The sequence below is a fragment of the Dermacentor albipictus genome, chromosome 7 (genome assembly GCF_038994185.2).
Source record: "Dermacentor albipictus isolate Rhodes 1998 colony chromosome 7, USDA_Dalb.pri_finalv2, whole genome shotgun sequence".
Classification (NCBI taxonomy): domain Eukaryota; kingdom Metazoa; phylum Arthropoda; class Arachnida; order Ixodida; family Ixodidae; genus Dermacentor; species Dermacentor albipictus.
Window position 1 is genome coordinate 79,505,287 of NC_091827.1, and position 21,540 is coordinate 79,526,826.

Here is a 21,540-nt window from a genome sequence, read left to right on the forward strand (position 1 = left end):
TGGATGGGAGCAATATTCGGTAGTTTCTAATTCAAATAACCATAGTGCATCTCGTCGAACACTAGTAGCAAATGCGTACATATGGTTTATACAATTAAAGTGCCTAATTTCTCTAACTTGAATAATGAGTATGCGAAACAATCTATTGTATGAAACAACCAATTTCATTACACCATTGTGCCATCAGTATGCAACCTTTTTTTGCTAAGGCTTATAATTCGTTCCGCTTCGCCTTCCATAGGTCAGTTTTCCTTCAGCGAGTATCTGCTTTACAGGAGTGATGACAAGAATTGTGGCGTGTTCTTCATAAGAAACACCGTTGCTCGTACGTATACATATTATCATACAATATTATTATTTGGAATACGACTGTGAAACGACAAAACCTCCATAATAAGAGCGTCAAAAAAGCCTAAGCAGAGGAGACAGTAATTGTTTTAAGTGAAAGTGAACGCAGAAAAAATTGGCGAAGTTATTGGAGAACTAGCATCCTCTACGTATTTTCCCACCAGAAAGCTCAAATAGGTTTTCAGTAATGCTTATCTGACCACTTTTATAAACTGTGATCGGAAATAAACAAAGATGATTTCTCTACTACCATGTGAAAATAACATAATGAAAAAATGAGGAGAAATACTAGAATAAGTTACGGTCTGTAAATGGTGACAAATTCTGCACGTCGTCCCCACGTGCCCGCAACGGTACATGAATGCGCGTAGAAACATGTAGTAATGTGGGTTATGGGTGCTTTCAAAGTTGCCAGCGCGTACAGCTTAACACATGTAAATTTCAATTTAGCGTGCTTGTCACGATCAGGAAAGATGAGGTGAAGGCCTCACACCATTTCGCAATACATGAGCATTGTACCAAAACTAATAATGGAGGTAAATGTATAGTTATCAAACTTAAATTTTGCTAGAGGCAGTGTCACGTAATGTGTTTTGAAGGGAAAACAAGGCGTTTCCTTTGCGTTTGAATTGTGCGTGCATTTTGCTTTCATATAGTTACAGATCTTTCAGCTGGATTATTTAGAGAGGCATACTACACGAAGGACTATCCAAAACACGTATTCAACTAAATAACAAAGTTTGACTAAAGAGGTTCTTAATAATTACTTTCCAGCAGTCATTGCAATTTACGAGTCGTATCCGATTAGTTTACAAGGTGCATCCACTTGGAAGGACTTTCCTGAATGTCCCTAGTTTCAAGGTATTGGCGGTCCAATTCGCTGTCAGAATGATACGGTTGTTCCACTTTCTTTATTATAAAACGCTCTGTTATGCTCTTAAGCATGGTAGCAACTGGAACGCCAATGTATTTCCTCCAACAGTTTCGGACATATAATATCGAAACTGCTACAATCCTGGAAATACATTTGTGTTTAATGAACCTCAGCAGTTATTAATAGTAATTTCAATACGTACCGGAAAGTCATTAATTAAGGACGAAGTTAGTTGGCGCTAATTTAGTTGAAAAAGTCGTAGTTTCGTCTGGAAGGCGATGCACCGTTTGCGATACAAAGTAAGAATAGGAGTTTTATGGCCCGTGTAACTTATGAAAGTTCACTAAACAAATTATCAATGAGAAAATGTGTCAGCGCGACTGAACGAAGACGTGAAAAGAAAGAGACAAGCTGCGAGAGCACTGGCTCTCTTTGTCTCTTTCTTTCTACGTCCTTGCTCTATCGCGACTACGCATGCTAGCATGGATTCAAACCAACTAATCTGCAAAAGGATAGAAAATTGGCCGAGTTGGTACAGTAACATGATCTTGGATTGTAGCGCGAAGTGACACGGACACAGACGTCGTGCCTGCTACTAGTATGTGTCCGTGTCACTTCGCACTACAATCCAAGAACAACTAACCTGCCAACCTGTTTGAACTATATTAACAACCAGGTTGTCATGCGCGCACAGATCAACCAGAGCAAATCTCGCTATATGAACCCAGAAACTAGCTGTCAAAATGCTGGAATGTAGATTCACGGCTGCAGGAGTGATCTAGTTAAACTTCGTGAATCTTTCCTTCAACGTCAATTGAATGGCGAATACGAAGCTAGCGTTACGACGCACATTCTGCGAATATCGTACATCGCTCTTAAAATTAGGCCTCCTAGAACGCCAATGCATTTCGTTGGACAATTTGAAATTTATTACCTCGGAACTAGTGCTGTTCGGAGAATTCGTTTGAAGTGAATATGCCACGCGAATTCTACGGCTATAACTCGTAGATTAAAATTTGTTGTATGAAATAAGTTTAAAAAATCTTATTAGATTATTTACCTTACTTATGCAAATGAACGTTTTTGTTTCCTGTAGCAGTAATGGCCTCCTCATTGAGTATTTTAGATCATGGATTGCAATTGCGCTGCCTGCCATAGAGAATCGTTAAAAATTTTGGTGCAGCTAAAGAAAAAAAACAACATCCTGTATTTGTTTCCTCCCCAGACGAGTTTTCGTCGTGCACTTGACTATACCCTATGTGTGTGAGTGCGTGTTCATGGGGGGGGGGGGGTGTACATCGAACGCAGGTTAGTTATTTGGTATAAAGTGGTGTAATTTTGAATAAAAATAGGTAAGTCGTAATTGCTATTCAAGGTGAAACAGCTGGTCCCACGAAAAGGGAAGCTGCTTACACGTGAGAACAAGGGAAAAATTAAAAGTTTTCTATTATTGCTTTTTTCAAAACAATATGACTTACTGCGTGGAATCCTAGGGACTTACGTATAACACGTGCTTAAATCAAATAGTAATTTTACAAAAAAGAGCACTTCAAATATTAACACATAGTAAACACACAGATAGATCCGCTCCGCTCTTTCGTCACTTAGACATTACACCTTTTTTTGCTATGCGGGATTTCAAACTAGCTTGTGTGGTTATACATATACTAAACCATAACATCCCACTATCATCATCTGTTTTTGTATATCCATCTCATCCAACTAGAAATTTTTTCAGTTGTCGTTTTAACCTTCCAGCTGTTAATAATTTGTACGGTAATAGAACTATCGCCTATGGCACTGCTAAAATTTGGGACAAACTGCCTGCTAACTTAAAAGTAGGTCAATTCTCAATCGCCGATATAAAAAAATTTTTCCGAAGCCAGCAATATTCGATTCCACTATAAGTCTGTGTTTTTTCTTTCATGTATTCTTCCTTTTATTTTTTTTATTTTTTTATGTTGTCCTCCGAACTATTGTATAACTGTAGTATAACTGCTGTTACATGAATCCTGTGTAAAATGCTGAGTTGTCTCGCTATCATTATTTTTTCGCACTTCCTGCATGGGCCCAATTCTAGCCGAGAAGGCTAAGGGCCCAGATGATTCACATGTATTCCTTATTAGTCGTTTGAATAAACTAATATTTGAATTTGAATTTGAAGGGATGTATGTTTGGGACATGCGTTTAAGGTTGATGGTGTCTAAAATGGCTTCAATATCTGGGTGCTTCACCTTTCGGTTTTGAACATGCCTTACTTTTTGACCATGATTGCTTCACTGAAAAGCTTTGCACTTTTTAGTGGGATTCTAATGAAAAGTGTCACAAGAAGTTGTGTTGATTTTGAGAGTTCAGAAATATTTACCTCGGTAATAATTACCCTTTTCATTCGCACTGTAGCGAAACATTTTCATTATCATTGATCGGACACTCTAATTTCATATTTTTCTCTTCTTCAGATGAATATTACCAACTACGTCTGCGAAATTCATCGGTCGAGAACGTGCCCATGGATTGCGCAAAATCCTTCCTTGCAGCTTTGCCAGAAGGAAACACGATAACGACATTTTACAGTAATTTATGTCAGGGTATTTTTAAAACGTTGAAATGAATGTAATTCTTCGTAAAGAGTAACTCAATTCGCGTTTGAGTAAGCCGTAAATACTTCCGCAGCCTCTCGGAAGGCTCAATAAAGAAAGATATTATATTGTCGTGTTCTGACGTGCTCATCTTCACAGCATTACGTGACCTATATATAAATTTATCCAAAAGCGTCTAATAGAATGAAAGAATTACAATATTGTCACGCGGTAGTGATGGTTGAGGACACAGCAAGAAAACTGTGAATGGCGAAACTAACTTTTGTGGGCGAACCTGGGCCCAGAAAAACAGGCTACATTCAATGCTCAACGAAAATGGCGAACACATTCAGCGATTGTCGAAAAATCTGATCAGCGGTTCAAGCGCGTCGACTTTTATACAGCAGTCGTCCAACATTCCAGACTAATCGCTGGGACCCGCGTGTCTTCCACAAAGTTCTCCACCAATCGTTTACGCGATGAAATCAGATAACACAAGTGTCGGCGACAATAGACTGCGGATAGAAGCATCGCTAACATTCCAGAAACTTCCGATGCATGCACCCTTACAAAAAATGTTGTTGGAAATCCACTGATTTTCCATCGATATATTATTGTACCATCAACAGAAAAATTGTGGAAATTCCATTGGCATTTCATGGAGGATTTGTTGAGAGATCATGGAAAAGTGGCCACCGTGAATCCATTGTATTTCCATGGGAGTATTATGGTGTGGTATTTCCATGGGGTCTCCATGGTATTTTTATTGTTGTTTTTTCATGGGATCTTCACTGGATTTTCATTGTACTGTTCTTCCACTGGGTTGTCATTGTATTGCGCAGTATCTTCATGAAGTTGTCATTGCATTTAGTCCTCAATGCAATGACTTCATGTAAGATGCTTACTGAGGCTGAATATGAGGTGCAGCCAGCAGTAACAAACAAGAAGGCATATAAAAAGGCATGGTCTTACTTCATTTTATTTATCACGAAAGCAAGGATAGGCTCTTCTTGATGTATGGAACACTGGCTCCCGGAAACTGAGCAGGTGTATCCTGGAAACATATGAGTAGATGAAACAATGTGCAGCTCTGGCAAATTAAATTAGCAGGCAATAGTGATTATGCAACAAAACTAAGAAATAAATATCTGCTAGAAGCTTTCATGTTTAATCCATGTACTACTGATGTTCTGTATAAGGAGCTATAATAACAGTATAAGGAGTCATGGTAAATGTGGCAAGAGCTTTGTAGAAGCTGCTAGACAAAAAGTATACAAGTGAGCTTCTATGCAGTTTAAACTAGCTTTATGCTTGAATTATCTGCCTGAAAAATCCTGCAATATTTTTGTTTTATCGTTGATTAAATGTTATTACAAATAGCATTATGCTTTAAATTATCTGATGGTCACTATGGCAATGAAAAGCTTGAACATAGCATATGAAAACATTGCAACTGGAATTCACTACTTTCTGTCACACTTTAATTGGTTTAAGAGAAAACATTCAGCATTCTTAAAGTAGGTGCAGCCTGCTGGTTACACATCACAGCAGTGGTGGTCAGACATGCGGCAAATGAACTAAATTAGCTCCGTGCTCAACGTGACTGTCACACGAATGTGTGGGGCTCTTCCTCTCTGCATTCACTAAGTTCCTGCTAGAGTGAACCTTTCATGCAACATATATATTTGACACTTTATAATAACAATAAGCGCTAAGTTAACCCAAGAAGTCCTGAAAAATAGTGCAGGCTTTTCTTAGTAAAGAAACAAAGCTACAAGATAGCTAGCACATAGCAAATCGCCGAGCATATATTAAAATGTGCCATCACAAATAGCTGGTGCAGAAGTCAACCTAGGAATATATGTGTGCTATCTGGCCAGCTATGATCTTGAAGCAGCACACTTACATCTGACACGTACACTTAGAAAGGGCGTACAGAGGCGCCGGACTGCAACTACTGCTTTATTGCTCAAAGACCCATCTTCTGTAGTGTCTCTTGTGAAGCGTACATGCCCTGATGGCAGTATGGTATGGCGAGAGCCAGAATAAAATGCATAAAAGACACAAATAAAGATGAAATTTTTGGATTTCCACTCTATGAATAACCAAAGTCCAAGATAACAGCGTGCTTCTTCAGAGAATGATACCGAGGGGCAACTGATACACCTATCTTTCCATTTGTCAATTTCTATTGCTTCAAGAATTTCCCGTTTGTTTTTTATGTTCTCTGCGCACAACTTCCGTATCTTTCAATATGGTTTGCAGCCACAATCCTTGCAATGAAACGCTAAATGATCTGAATCTTTAGCCATGTAGTGATAATTGTGCTCAGTTAGCCTCATATTCAAGGACCTGCCCGTCTGCCAAATGTATACCTTGTTACAGGACAGAGGGACCTTATAAACCACTTTCTCTGAACAATTCACATAGGGCTTTCAGTGATTGATTGCACAGGCACTTGTTCCTTTTTTTGCGCCATTCACCTTTTTGCATACGCTCGAAAATCACAGAGGCGCGCAAAACACCACATCAATGCAAGCCCTGCGACATATCTTTAGCAGATTTGGGAAATTGTGTGTACATAAGGCATGACCAGCTTGTAATGCCTTGTGTCTGTGCGTGGATCTGCTCACTATTTCTGTCTTCTTTAGTAAGCATTCTGCAACTGATATCAAGAGCTTCGATGAACACCCAGAGCTCTTGAGGCAGGTTACCTGGTTTGTTAAGCTTGTTTCACATTTGTGATGACATGTTTTTTGCAGTGTGTTAAGAAAGCAAGAGCGGACAGTCACCCTTTTCACAAGCTTTGAATGGGCCGAGTGGTAGGGAAAGACAGCTTTGTTGCTCTTTGGCTCATAAGACCAACAGATTTGATGGGAGGATACATATGCACCAAGGTCTAAAAACCTAATAAAACTGCTGATAAGTAGCTTATGTGTTAGTAACAATGACCTGAGGCATTTATAAAACACTGCATTGGTGTGTATGTTGGTCTTATGAACCAAGGAACAACAAATCTGTCCTTCCCTACCAATCGGCACATTCAAAGCTTGTGAAGAGGGCAATTGCCACCAACACCCCCAATCCCCAATCCCCAACCCCTTGAGCGATGGGAGACTTTGTTATCCAGCCCCGCCCTACCGATTCAGCTCGCACTGACGGACAGGGGCCAGGAGCTGCTGGAAACATATGGGTCCCGTAACTAGGGAACCACCCCGTCTGGTGCCTGCGTGCACCACCGATTTATCTCGGGCCCAGCAAATGTTGCTTCATCATCATCATCATCCACTCTTGCTTTCTTAACGCACTGCAAAAATCATGTCATCACAAATGTGAAACCAGCTTCACAAACAAGGTAACCTGCCTCAGGAGCTCTAGGTATCCATCGAAGCTCTTGATATGTTTCAGGTTACTAAACACAAAAAAGTGAGCGGATCCACTCGCAGTCACAAGGACTGTCAAGGCAACGCAGTCATACCTTATGTACACACAATTTCCCACAATCTGCAAAAGATAGGTCAAATGGCCGGCGTTTATGCAGTGTTTTCCGCACCTGTGCGGTTGTCGAGCCTGTGCAAAAAGGTGAATGGCACAAAAAAAAGAACAAGTCCCTGTGTAATCAACCATCGAAAGCCCAACGTCAATTGTGCAGACGGAGTGTTTTATAGTCCTGTAACAAGGCATACACTTGGCAGACATGCAGGTGCTTGAATATACAAGGCTAAATGAACACATTTATCACTGCACAGCTAAAGATACATGTCATTTAGCCTTTCATTGCAAGCATTGGGGCTGCAAACCCGTCCTGAAAGATACGGAAGTTTTGCGCAGGAAACACAACAAACATAGCTACAGAAACTGACAAATGGAAAGATGGGTCTATCAGTTGCCCCTTGGTATCATTCTCTGAAAAGGCGTGCCGCTATTTAGACTTTGATTATTCAGAGTGGGAATCCGAAAATGTCACCTATATTTGTGTTTTACCCTTGCTCTTGTCACACCTCACTGCCATCAGAGCATGTGTGCTTCTCAAGTGGCACTACAAAAGACGGGTCGTTCTTAAACAATAATGCAGAATGTGCAGTCCAGCGCCTGCGTATGTCCTTTCTATGTGATGCGTATGTGTCAGATGCAAGTGTGCTGCTTCAATATGATACCAACTAGCCCATCAATATACCAACTAGCCCATCAGTATCTTTTAAGCAGCTGTGATCAATCCATAGCTCGACCAATCATTTCTTTTATCGGGCCTCTAAAATTTGTGCATAACTTCGTGGCCATAATGCAAATAATGAAAGAAGGGAACTATTTGTTTTTTTTACATGAAATATTAGGAACACTTACTATACTTTATCCAGTTGCTAACAGTACAGTTTGTATAAATAGCCTTTCTTCAACTTATATGCATGTTCTGATTTCATTATTTAAGACTAAATGACTACTAAAATAGCGTACACACCTATCGGTCTCTACGCATACGGTGTCGAGGGCCTCCTCCTGAACCGTCTGGCCACGTAGGCAGCTCTTGCCCACAAACAATGGCTTGCCGTGGAGCCCACCATCAGTAAAGACGTGGTGCAAAAGTGCCCTGACGAATTTTCCACGGCCACTGATAATGTCACAGGCCTGGCTCAGCTGATCGAGGATGTTCTTATCAGCGTCCCGCCACCAATGTCAACCTGTACACAGAAAATTAAGCGACACTTTAAAAGCTCACTTTTGATCACACAGAGCATAAAGGTGAACAATTTATCATCAAATGGACAAGCCGTAAATGACAGCAGAAGAAAAACAAGTGTCTTGCAGCATCGTTGCATGGTTTGCATTGCAGAGGCATTTCATTGACAGTTACTTGCAGTTACTGACACTGCAGCACATGTGCACGTGTGCGAACAAATATAAGTTGTTCAGAGGTGGACTTAGTAGTTGCCGGCTGGTTGCCCACAGATACACAAGCTGTCGTCAGTGAGTGTGATCTCGAACACGATCATTGTTAATGATTTCTAAATAGCATACAGCACCAGTAACTTTCCTGCAACGGCTTGCTACCTGCCACTATGCTGGCCAGATATAAATTTTAGTCATAGTCATACATTGCAAGATCAACTGCAAATCTTTAAATGATCCACACAGATCCCTTTCGCTATCTGAAGTGATTCCAGGGGCCAGAAGTTGGGAAACACTGATTTAATCTTGCTTTGTTCACGGAATCACTTCAAATGCACTATATTGCCAAAAAAGAAAGTAAAAGAAAGAAGGGAGAACAACTGGCAGCACACAATAAGCGTACCTCTGTGCAAGCAATTACTGGTTCTTCTGGCTTGTTGTCGATGTTGTTGAGGATTTTTCGTAGCCTCTTCACTCTCTTGCCAGCTTCTGCATAATGAGAAAGCAATACAACCACTGAATAAAAGTAATATGTACTTCATCCATTTCAGCAATAAAGCACCAAATGCTACTTCTTTATGCAGCGAAATATCTCACACTTAATAATGAATTTTGCGACACTTTGGTTCTTTTTGTGCATCAGTCACTGATGCGTGATTTGGCGAGCCTGGCATTTAACATGAGTCGGGTGCATGACACTTCGTGATAGTCGAGTGAAGCGAAAAGCCTTCCGTTAAAGTGTTGCAGGTTTTCACACATGCTGCAAAGATAGTTTTGAATTTAAGAATAGGCATGTTTATCCACAAAATTAATACAAAAAATTAATGGGTATTTCTTTCAAGCAGCAAAAGGGAAAAATCAGTACGATCAATACATTTTAGTTTTTTTAAAGATGCTTCAGTATTCAATATTCCTCATAAATTCTAGTACGGATTGAATACTATCAGACCCAAACACTGCTGCAGTGTGCTTTTTGTCTCGAGTCATGGAGTTCCTTACAAAAACCGACTAGAGGGCCTCCACACCTATACTTCCATAAATATTACAGGGCACCTACACAGGAGCTTTTGATGTGGAAGGGCATGTTCAACTGGTTCTTGTTATGTTAGCACTGTTTATCCAGTGTGGCAAAGTAGATTCGCACATGCAGGGAAGGGCCTTAAAGATCCTTTTTTATATTCACAGAAAGCATTAACCAGATGGTGTAAGATTGTTGCCTGCTTTTGATGTGTCATGCAAGTTTGCAATAGCATCAGACACAATGTGCCCTGCACTCTTCTCCAGATGCTGTGGATGCCACTATTTAAAGTATTTTATAAATGCAGTATTACATAACAGCTACACAGTGAAATGCCATCAATAATAAAAAATGTATATAAGTGCTTGATGCTTACGTAACCAAGTGTTTCTTGCTACCAGCTGCTGTGTTAGCAATGTATTTTATTTGTGTGACTGAATGAATTAGTTGAATATTTTTATTGTTCACTGCATATGTTTTAGGAATACTGAAATAGCAAGAACCAAATTCTTTTACCAACAGTTTTTCACAGGGCGTTTAAGAGGAACTTTCAAAAGAAAGTGTCTGATATTACGACATCTTTATGACAAGGCACTTTTCTGTGTGAACATAAAAGTAGGAATTTGGGTCAGTCCTCCGAAGGAAAAAATATCCCAGATTTGGTCTAAAGGTTGCATCTTTTCTCACGTATTCAGAGGCTTGCATGCTTTCATAATCTTCTTTCTTTTTTTTTTTGCCAGAAAAGAAAGAAGATTGACTATATTTATAGTAACTCCGGATTAACAAGTCTTATTCTGTGATACACTACAGCTTTGAGCAAAATCTTGTTCTTTAACATATCCAGAGTACACAAACAATTTCGTAGAAATGCTTTTGCAACATGAAAAAGATACCCAGGGGCCGTATTCTGTAGCGGTTCCTTTGGGAACCGGTTCCTTTCGGCTGTTGCCATTGGTCGGCGCTTCGATGTCGTCATCCCTGGTGGGCGGGACAACAAATTTTGATGACGTCACACAGGTTGCCAATCTTCTGGAAAGGAACCGGTTCCCTGCTAGGAGCGGAACCGCGGAGAAGTGGTTCGTTTGAGAGTCGCGCGCGGAGGCGAGCATGATGTCGAGGGTTGCTAGGGCAACCGCGGCTGCCGGCTAATCTCGCGCCAGCTGACGAGCCGGCACCTAGACGAGACGAGACAGAGACGGCAATGGCGGCTCCCTTGGTTGTGCTGCTGGCGAGTGCCGAAAGACAACGACGCGACGAGAGGCAACGGCGCGACGCGTTCGGCATGGCCGAAGAAGAGTTTCGAAGGCATTTTAGTCTCTCCAAAGACATAGTGCGACGTCTTTGCGATGAGCTGGAAGGACATCTCGGACCTCAAAGATTGCGTGGTGTCGACACTACGATGAAAGTGCTGTGCGCGCTGCGGTTTTTTGCCACCGGGAGCTTTCAACAGTGCGTCGGGAATGAAGAAGCGATTGCACTGTCGTAGCCTTCGGTCAGCCGGATCATTACAGCTGTCGCCAAGGCCATTACGGTTGCGGGCAAGGAAAAAGGATGGGTTAGATTCCCATCCACGGCGCAACAGAAAGCCGCCGTCAAGGAAGGCTTTCTTAGCCGTGGAAAAATTCCAGGAGTTCTAGGATGTGTGGACGGGAGTCTGATAGCCATCGTTCGCCCTAAGAAGCTCGGCCCCGGCGAAACGGAATCGTACTGGAGCCGTAAAGGGTATTACACCCTCAACTGCATGGTCGTGAGTATTGTTCATTGACAAATATTTTCGATATGTGTTTGCGCGAGTGCACGTTGTAAAAAACTTCGTTTCGTTATTTTTCATCAATTGCCGGCAATACTTGCGTTCCTATTAGAGAAAGTAGCGTTTGTGTTGTATGTGTAATGACGACTTTGATCTTTGCATAGAACACGGCCGCACTTTTTCAGTGCTCTCCAATCACAGTTGAATAGCCTTTTCGATGCTACAATGTAAACTCATTACGCGCGACTTAAACCGGAATAGACGCCGTAGCAGTGAAGGGAGTCTTCGTCTGCGAGCGATCCTAACAGAAGACGAGCCCTTGTGATTCTTATTCGACGTAAAACTAAAGCATTGTGGCCAACAGACTGTAAACGCGAAAAGGAGCATCCCATCAATGAAAATGGTGTGAGGGAGAATGAGAATGTGTGGACACCCATTCGCTCTAGCTGTCAATACGGCACATGCTGTTTCCGCGTTCTTTCGCTTGTAATAGGCACTTTGTCTGAAAAAAAAAAACATATACAATATGGACGGAAGAAACCAAAAGAATTATTTTGCGCATTGTGTTGTTACCGCACGCCATACATGAGCATGTGAACACATGCCAACATTGCATTTGTAGGTTAAGATGACACTGTTATCATGCTGATCATTAGTTCAACTGCCTAGTGCGTATATTGATATCTCCTTTTCTGTAATTGTGTTCACTGACTGAACAGTAACTGTTTGGCAAGTAGTGTTGTAAGCAAAAGGTTGTGCCACATATTTGTTGCAGTGGCACTGACACCTTCTCTTTGCTTTCCCTTATGAGGTGTGCGACGCGAAGCTGAATATCCTGGAAATTGACCCACGGTTTCCGGGATCGTGCCACGATTCATTCGTCTGGAGGCATTCTACATTTCGCCGCCGCCTCACTCGTGGCCTGTTACTTCATGGAGAAGTCTTGCTTGGTAAGTGCACCTGAAGTAGCAGTGCTTCTTCCACATGTAAAACATACACAGTCAAATAGTTTTGCATCCTAGCAAACTTTAAGAAAGCGTGATTTGCTAGAAATGTGTTGTGAATGCAGCGGTACCTAATGAACCTGCAGCGACTATCGAGAGAAACAAGTCTCTCTTAAAAGGCAGATATTTGTACCAGCATGTATACAACAGCTGACATGTTATGCTCTTTATTTATTAATTTCAATACACTGAATGCCAAGTGGAGCGCTACAGGCAGGGGTGGAATTCTACAGAACACGTCGAAATGGCAGTTTACAAGTATGGTGGAAAAGGGTTGGTGACAATGGACTCGGGGACCTGGTCCCTGTCCTTGGAACAAAGGAATAAGCGTGTGCGTGAAACTTTCGGCATCGACGTTAGTGATCGGTGTAGTATATATTGTAGAATGGTGCAAGTTGCGCTATTTTGCTTTGTGTCACAATGTGTGTGATTTTTTTAGTTGCAGCGACATGTGGTGCTGGAGTGATTAGAAAGGATCAAACGGGTAGCTCGATTTTGGGTACCTTCATGAGAAGAGGTACGAAAGGTAGAGCAAGGATCCCAGATACTGGCAGCATATTGGAGAGTAGACCTTAGAAGTGTTTCATAAAATAAGACTTCTGAAGTTTTAGTAATAAGTTTTAGTGGAAGATGTACATTTAGGGAGGGGCAAATGGGATGAACGGAGCAGAAAACCACGAGTATGAAATAAATATTACATGTCCAACTTAACCTGAGATAGAGATTTGCAGCCAAGACAACAGGTGAAATAGGGCTTTTCTTTAAAATGAGTTGAACTTTCTTTACAACTTTCCGGGAAGGTCAATGTTTGATAGATATTGCAACAATAAATCCAAGACCCGCTCCTGTTGTAAAAGGGCCCTGGCGTAGACTGTGTTCTTGCATTGCGCCTTAATGTATCCATTTCGTTCACTAACATGCAACACTTTACAGGGGACTCTGGGTACCGGCTAGCGCCATGGATCATGACTCCTGTGCCTGGTCACCCAAATCGCCTCACGGCAGAGGGGCGCTATAATGAGGCACACGCATCAATGCGAAATGCCGTTGAGCGGTACATAGGAGTCGTCAAGAGCCGCTTCCGATGCCTGCAGATGTATCGGGTGCTCCACTACTCGCCTCAGAAAGCAGCCACTATTGTTGCAGCTTGTGCAGCGCTGCATAACCTCTGCCTTGCAGCAGGCGTGCCTCTGCCAGACGACCCAGATGATGACGGTGCACATGACGACAGCGCACAGCGGCCAGCCCAGGCACAAGTGCCGCTTCAAGTACAGGTGCCACCGCAGGCGCACCCTGTACAGCCTTCTCGAGCTTTGTTTCAATGAGGCCGTGCGGTGCGCGAATCCATAGTTGGTGTGTTTCGGCTGCCCAGAAATTTGCGCATTGCCTACCTGCAAAGTGTGCGCCGGCGCATTCGCTGGCAAATGAGGCGGAGACATGTGCTGGTGGAACATGTTTTATTTTTCTTTTCATGAAGTAAATAGGCCGTGCACTTCAACATAACACATTGCGTGTGCTCACATGTGGCTAATCGTAGTATGCTGCATACTGCGGTAGTGAAAAGCACATGATTTGTCTATGTTGAGCATGACAGATACACATGCAGTGACAAATAGGCATGTGCCATTATGTTACTCCTTTGCTTTGTTCACTGTGCTTTTGAATATTGTCTTGCCAGGGAATTTTCTTAAAATAAAGGTTATTTCCAAGGTGAATGGCAACCAATCTTGCATAGTTGAATATTGCTTTGCGATGCCTATTTTACTGTGCAGTATGCATTGTTCCAAAGCTGAAGGTGTCTGTTCATGTGTGACACACAAGCACAGCACAAGTTGCACAGCAACTGAAATGTCGTTCAAAGCAATCTGTATAGCACATATTGAAACGTATAGCAACAAACGAGACATGCCAAGCACTTTTTGGAGCAGGATTTCTTTACATAGCAGACACTCATGCTTACTACTGCTTTGTTTAAACTCAAGAGTTGCTTCAACATTGCATTTCTTGCACGCATGATTTCACATAATGCTCGTAATTGCTGCTTAACAAGGTGCAACTACGCTATAACACAATATAAACAAAATCATGACAATGAAACATTTCTTTATTTTATTCACTGGGTACCTGCTTCGCCATTCAGGCATTACAGCAGGGAGGGTACAACTCATATAAATGAACACTCAAAATTACATTCATAAAGCATGGAAGAAATCATCATTTGAACAAATACAGACAGTGTCAGGTGGTAGAGTATTTCAATCTCTTATAGTACGAACATAGAGTAGCGGAAAGCGTCGCTTTTAACCTTCTATTGCATGACGTCCCATATTTGGCACATACCAGTTACCATTCTTTTTCGCTTGTGTGAGATTCCCAGTTGAGAATGTGATACCATCAGAGTAAATCTCATAGTTATGCGCACTTATTATGAGCAAGTGCTGCCATCTCTTGAGCGATATGCAAAACAGAGGTGAAGTAGATTTTGGGATGCAACGTGAAACTTGGAGGGGGCAAACACGAGCAATTGTTTTTTTTTTCTCTGAAAATTTCGACCGCAGAAGCATAGAAAAATTATTTTGGCATATTTTTTGGTCTCGTCAATTCAAGGCAGTTACTAGTTTTCTCAATTTTGCCTGCAACTACAGCAGAGAAACCGAAATCGGTGTATGCCATATTGGCACAGTATGAACTTGAAATACAAAATATGGTAACGTGCTGCCATCTGTTCAATAGCCCGAAGTTGCAGGTCACTCTATCACAAGATGGAATTTTGACGATCGGTACGGTAAGGGCGAATTGTCTACCAAACAGCCGCCTGAAAAGCGAAAAGGAACTGAAATGTAAAGGACGTGGTGCTTCAGAGGCACTCACAAACGCGATACATGACGTGGAGTTATCGTGTGTGCGTCGATACGATAACCGCGCAGTGACATTTCTGCCGAGCTTTGTTGGGAGAGATCCAGTCCAAAAGACTAAGCGCTGGTTTACCTCCGCCAAGGTGTTTCGCGAAATTGATTGCCCCAGCGTAGTAAAGGTCCATAACAGGCACATGGGTGGTGTTGACCTGCTGCACTCACTGTTTGGACTTTACTGCATACATATCAGAGGTCGAAGAAATGGCACTTTCGAATTTTTACGCCTATGCTAGACTTATCGGTAGTAACAGCATGGGTCTTGTACAGGAGGGTGCAGGAGCAGCTTAGGAGGAGACAAGTACTACCGCTGGCTCATTTAAAAGCAGAAATTGCAGAATGCCTTACCTCGCATAACAAGTGCCTACCCAACTAGCGACCAGGAAGGACTTCTAGTCAGGACATCGAATTCCAGGTTCAAGTCAAAAAAGCACAGGGACCAGCGGCCGCAATGCCACCCAAAGACGACCGATCTGACCAAGTCGGCCACTGGCCAGAATTTGACGAGAAGAAACAAAGATGTAAGCGGCCACCTTGCACAAACAAGTCGTTGGTAAGATAGAGGAAATGCAACATTCATCTGTGCCTGAACGCAGCAAACAACTGTTTCATTTCATTCCCCACATCGCACTAAAAAGACCACCGTCCGTGAAGGTTTGTTTTCCGCCCATGGCTGCAAGAGCGCTCAGCCATCTTCATGGTGTGCCATATTTGGCACAAAGCTTTATCTTTATTATTACAGTCGTGTTTGCTCATTCAATCAATAATGAAAGCTGAAAAAATGACTTTTCATAATTCATGCAATAGAGCGTCAAAAGGAATCTCACATATTTTTAATTTGTGATCTCGCCTTTGAGAAACATGTGGGCGGCTGAAAATACAATTACCTGGCTATCCCCGCATTAGAGTGGTATATGTTATGAAGAAATTTTAATCTGAGGTTTCGGCGACGGTGTTCGAGAAGATGCCAATTTAATGTCTTTTTGCTTTCTGTCATGCTAAGCATCCTGTCATAATTGCCAAGGACAAACAGAACTGCCCTGTTCTGCACTTTTTCTCGTTTATCTACAAGTTCTGTAGTATATGGATCCCAGCAAACACACGCATACTCTAGTGTACTGCGCACATGTGTGAAATACAGTTGCTCCCTAAGTTTCTGTGGCAAGCTACTAAAGATACGTTTCAAGAAACCTAATGCTCCGACAGCCTTGTTCCTAACATGAGTAACGTGTCTGTTCCACCTTAAATCAGCAGAAAAAAATACACCTAAGTATTTATATTCTGACACTTGTTCAAGAGTAGCATTATTTATAGTGTTACGATTGCTGTCATATGAGCGCTTCCCGGTAAAGGTGACGTGGACACTCTTTTGCTCATTCAGTGACATTTTCCATTTTTCACACCATGTGGCAATCAAATCCAAATCATATTGTAGTGCTTGTTGGTCAGATTCGCTGTTGATGACCTTATATACAGTCATCTGCAAACATTCTAAATATTGATTTATTTATTTACGTGTACCTTACAGGCCTTCGAGAAGGCATAGTGTAAGGGGGAAATACGGTAACATATTAGTATTGAATCGGGAAAGAAATAAACATCAGCATAATGAAAGGAGTGCACACAGAACATGGAAAATTAATACATTAGCAAATACAATATGTAGAGCAATAACAATAAATGGTAAACAACAACATAATAGCATAATAACATTGTAAACGTTTTTACATGTTATACAGTAGTAAGTATTGTAAAAAAAATTGGGAGCGCTGAAATTCTTTAACTTGTAGAAAAAAATTCAAGTAAATTACAAAAGACATGACGTGTTTAGACGATTGAAACGGCATATTGATTGCTTAGTATATTGCGAAATGCAGTGTGTTTAGATTGGCATGCAATGGTATCTGGTAGTGCGTTCCATAAACGGACCGCACGGGGCAAAGTTGAAAAATTAAAAGCGTTGTGTGTTGCCATAAATTCGGGTGTAGCTGAACTGATTGTTCAGTCGTTGTGATGTCGAGGATGCTTCTTTCAGGTTTGATAAGGTTAGGCCAACTGTGTGAACAAATCTGTGAAATAATAATCGTACAGAAGATGATATATTGTTCGGCAAGTCGTTAATGTAAATTAAAAAGAGAAGAGGCCCAAGTAAACTGCCTTGAGGTACACCAGAGGTGACGTCAAAGAGGCCAGAGGAAAAGTTAGCAACAACAGTGAACTGTTCGCGATTAGTAAGAAAATTGCGAATCCATGATAGGGTTAGTGAGTTGAGTTTAATTGCTGAGAGCTTTGATATCGGGTGACTATGGGCTACACGATCGAATGCTTTTGAGAAATCCAAAAAGATGCAGTCAATTTGTTTATTACTGTTCATATGAAAGCGTAAGTCTGACGTGAATTCTAGTAGTTAGGTTTCGCAAGAAAATCCTTTTTGGAAACCATGCTGTAAATGATGATGTAATGCCTGAAGTGGTGCCATGAATGTGACTTCTGGGGAACCCCAGAAGTCACAGGTACGTATTCAGAGGAACATCCGTTGAGAGCCACAGACATCTGTCTTGAGCGAAGATACTCGGCAATACATGCGATAACCTTCTCAACCAATTTGTAAAGTCAAAGTTTAGCGACCAGTAGACTATGCGTAACGACGTCAAAAGCTTTTTTTGAAATACAGAAATATACAATCAACAATTTGTTTCTTGTCGACTGGTGAGACTAGCTCATGAGTGAATGCAAACCAATTGTGTCGTACACGAAAAACCCTGCCGAAACCCATGCTGACTAGGATGAAGAAGGTTATTGTTATCAAGATGAGACATGATGCAGGTATACACATGTGCCATAACCTTACATACATAAAATGCTAGTTAAGGATACTGGTCCGTAATTCTCAACTCTGTTCCTCTGTCCACTCTTATGAATTGGCACCACTCGCGCTAGTTTCCAATCACCAACGCTGTTATTTAAGAAATTTTGAAATAAGCGACAGAAGTACAAAGATGCCCGAGCAATTTATAAGGAATGATGTAGGGATATCATCCGGACCACACACTTTTGTTCGTTTCAAACTCTGTAATAATCACTCGATGCTCGTCACACTAAATACAACCTCAGACATTTCGCCGGCTCCGACCGGAAAATCAACTCTATTAACCCCCCTAATGTTTGAATGAGTAGACTGAAATACTGATGAAAGGTATTAAACAAAAATGTCGACCTTACTTGACGCAAGCGATAGTAAATAGCTTGACGATTTCCGCTCAAGCTCGGGCCATCTTCTGAGCGGCAACACTAGCGCGCGACCACACATCAGCCATAACGGCGGTGACTGAGCGAATCGCGACAGCACGTCGACTTGGCGTTGACCTATTGAAACCCATGCGCCTGATGTTCACCTCTTCGTCGGGCTCAAAGAACGGCGGGCAGACTCCGATGGCGCTCGCCCGCCCTCGCGGTCCGGGCAGGCTGCCTCCTCCGGTTCCTCTGTGATTAACACGTTTGTTAGAATATGGTGCGCAAAAGCTCCGTCAACGAGTGTGCTTACCTGGCTGCATCACGGCGGACGTTATACACGTCTTTCTTCCACACGCCGCGCCATTGGGCTGCAGTTTTCACTGCCGGGCAGCAAGGCAATCACTTGCTGCGAGAGCTCCTCCTTGCGCGCCGCCGTCAGCTGTTGACCCAGCACACACGACGCCTTCGCAAGGTAGGGGTGCTCTTCAACAAATGACACGAGTATATCGCGTTGCCTCGCTGAAACATGAGGACCCAGCAGCCTAACCTTCTGCGAGGACATCGTTTTGGATCCGCGGCGCGCAAACTGGCAAGTCCAAAGCGTAAACAAAGCGAGGCAACTTGTTTGCATAGCGTATGGCACACCACCTAGCGACTAAATAAGAAAACAACAGAAATAAACTTACAACTCCCAGTAGCGGTCTGCGCCGCAAGCTCACATTTATTACTGAAAATATATTTGCAGGTGTTCTGTAGAAACCAATGTTTTTTTATCAAACCAGCAACATCCTTTAATTGCTATACAGTCCCCCAAGTACAAACAAAAATGATGACGTGATCTTCCAGCAGACCGCCGCTCGTTGATTGGTTCCCCTCACGCCGCCCCGTTCCACTCTTTCTCCGAGTTACGTAATCCAGACGTAACAGCCAAAAGGAACCGGTTCCCAAAGGAACCGTTACAGAATACGGCCCCAGGGCTGGGAGAGAAACTGGTGGCGTCAATCAAATGCGCTTTAGGCATTCTTTTTCGACGTTACAACACGGTGGCATTCGATTCGCGAATGATCAACCAGCCTGTTTTATAGGACGATCCGCGTTTATTACACATCTCACGATATCGGCCACGACATTTCTGCATGATTATTTGATGACAATACAAGGAAAAGACGGTCCGCCAATTTGATGTTCACATAAACGGCTGTGGCATGGGTCCTGCTGCAACGGTAACGGTTGAAACAGGGTCATGCAAGTTAAACATTCAAATTTTGTGATTTTGCTATCCAAAGCCACGATCTCATTACAAGGCACGTAGCAGCGTACGACTGAATTAAATTTGAATCTTTAACAAGCACCCATACCCAAGCACGAGCGTTTTTTGCATTTCGCTCCATCTAAATCCGGCTGCCGCAGCCGGAGTTGCACCTGCGGCCTCAAGGTCAGTGGCGCAACACTAAGCTACCGCAACGGGTGGGGACGAGCATGACAACACAGGAACAGGCGCCCTTGTTTTAAGTGGTTCCGTGCATTTCAGTTCGCGATAAACTTGGCTACCGTGTAGTACAGACGAATAGGCCAGGCTGCTAAATACACAGCTTAAACAGACGACATGACCCCACCTTGGCGCTCGATGGACCGAATGAGCATGCAACACGCTACACATGCACCCGGGACCGGCCCGGCACGAAATGTTTTGAAACACCGATGCCGTGCACCACGCGTGAATCAGACACAGCTCGGAGTGGTTGACTGACACAGCACCAGCGCCACAGGCGCAAGTCAGCCCGACGTACATCCAGCAACAAAAAAAGCACCCCGCGACTTCTACGACACCAGTCAGAACGTTGCCGATCAGTTATACACACAATACAAGAAACGTACTTACCGTCGGGTCAGCCGGCGCTCCATTCTTCATGCACGCTTCCACGCAGCCCAGTCGGTGGCATACCTCCGCGTCAGCCAGTGGACGGACGGGTACATTCAGCTTTTCGTCTCCGACGCTCTTGGCAAAAATGTCTCTTGTCGCGCAACAGCAGATCACAACACACACGCATGCTTACAGCTCACGACGCACACAACGCGCACACGGAGACCACGAAAGAATGCAAAATGGCGACGGAAACAACTGCGAACGCAACTGCCAAACAAGCAAACACGCAAAAAAAAATTTCAATGTTGCTTGTTAACTTTCGTATATTTCGCTAAGTTTGGTAAAAAAAACTTTCAAAAATATTTCGTTCGGGAAGAACTTCTATAATTTCTTTGCAAAGCTGTCAGTTATACACAAAGTGTAATAAAATAAATTATGTTGCTGCGCAAATAGCAATTGTCTGCGTTGAAACAATGATTTAGTATCAATGGCAATGTTGAAGCATAACCTCCGAGATTTCCTCCGTGACGACACATCGTTCTGATCTCGAAGGCTACAAATCCATCAAGTTGTCACGAAGCGATTAGTTGCAAATGGTGGTGATTCACCACTGGTTTGGCTCATTCCCTAAGTGCTCGTTGTTTCAGCCGCGCGAATGCAGTGGCAAAGCTGTGCTGCTTAACCAATGCGCTGAAGGTTACGTTACGCGGCAACGATGGCGCGAGAAGTGAACGGCATCAATCGACAAATGTTTTCTTCTGACGACGGGCAGGTCGCGCTTGCTGATGCGAACATGAGTCTGTATGAGTCGCGTCTCGGTCGCTATATATAGATGTAAAACTTGAATAAATCAAGCAGACTAGGAGACTATTTGTCTCCGCCCTGTTTCAAAAGTTTTTGGTGCTGATAATTATCATCATCATCATCATTTTAGTTGGTCGCGTGACCTCTGCCAATCGGCGTGTGGGCGCGCTTACACTGAATTTTGTTGCATATTTTGCCGTAATGTAATAGTGTAAATTTACGCGAGGTCGCCTTTCCGCAGGCTCTGTATTGTTGTGGTAGCT

At 42.7% G+C, this 21,540-nt stretch overlaps 1 protein-coding gene and 1 long non-coding RNA gene across 2 annotated transcripts; one reads left to right on the forward strand and one right to left on the reverse strand.

Annotated features, from left to right (window-relative positions):
- Positions 1–4,761: 4,761 nt before the first annotated feature.
- LOC135897095 (uncharacterized) lies at positions 4,762–20,696 on the reverse strand. The gene is made up of 4 exons (XR_010562905.2): positions 20,489–20,696; positions 9,092–9,177; positions 8,261–8,480; positions 4,762–4,855 (listed from the first exon to the last, which is right to left on the reverse strand). It is a non-coding gene; the product is annotated as an uncharacterized lncRNA (long non-coding RNA).
- Positions 10,966–16,127, forward strand: LOC135897093 (putative nuclease HARBI1). Its single transcript, XM_065425671.2, has 3 exons — positions 10,966–11,453; positions 12,268–12,406; positions 13,394–16,127. The coding sequence occupies exons 1-3, from the start codon at positions 11,448–11,450 to the stop codon at positions 13,783–13,785; spliced, it is 537 nt and encodes a 178-aa protein (XP_065281743.1). The 5' UTR covers positions 10,966–11,447; the 3' UTR covers positions 13,786–16,127.
- Positions 20,697–21,540: the final 844 nt, after the last annotated feature.

Bases quoted from the DNA above. Each gene is read 5' to 3' on its own strand.
- LOC135897093 (XM_065425671.2), top strand. The intron at 12,407-13,393 runs GTAAGTGCACCT...AACACTTTACAG, and splicing joins TCATGGAGAAGTCTTGCTTG to GGGACTCTGGGTACCGGCTA.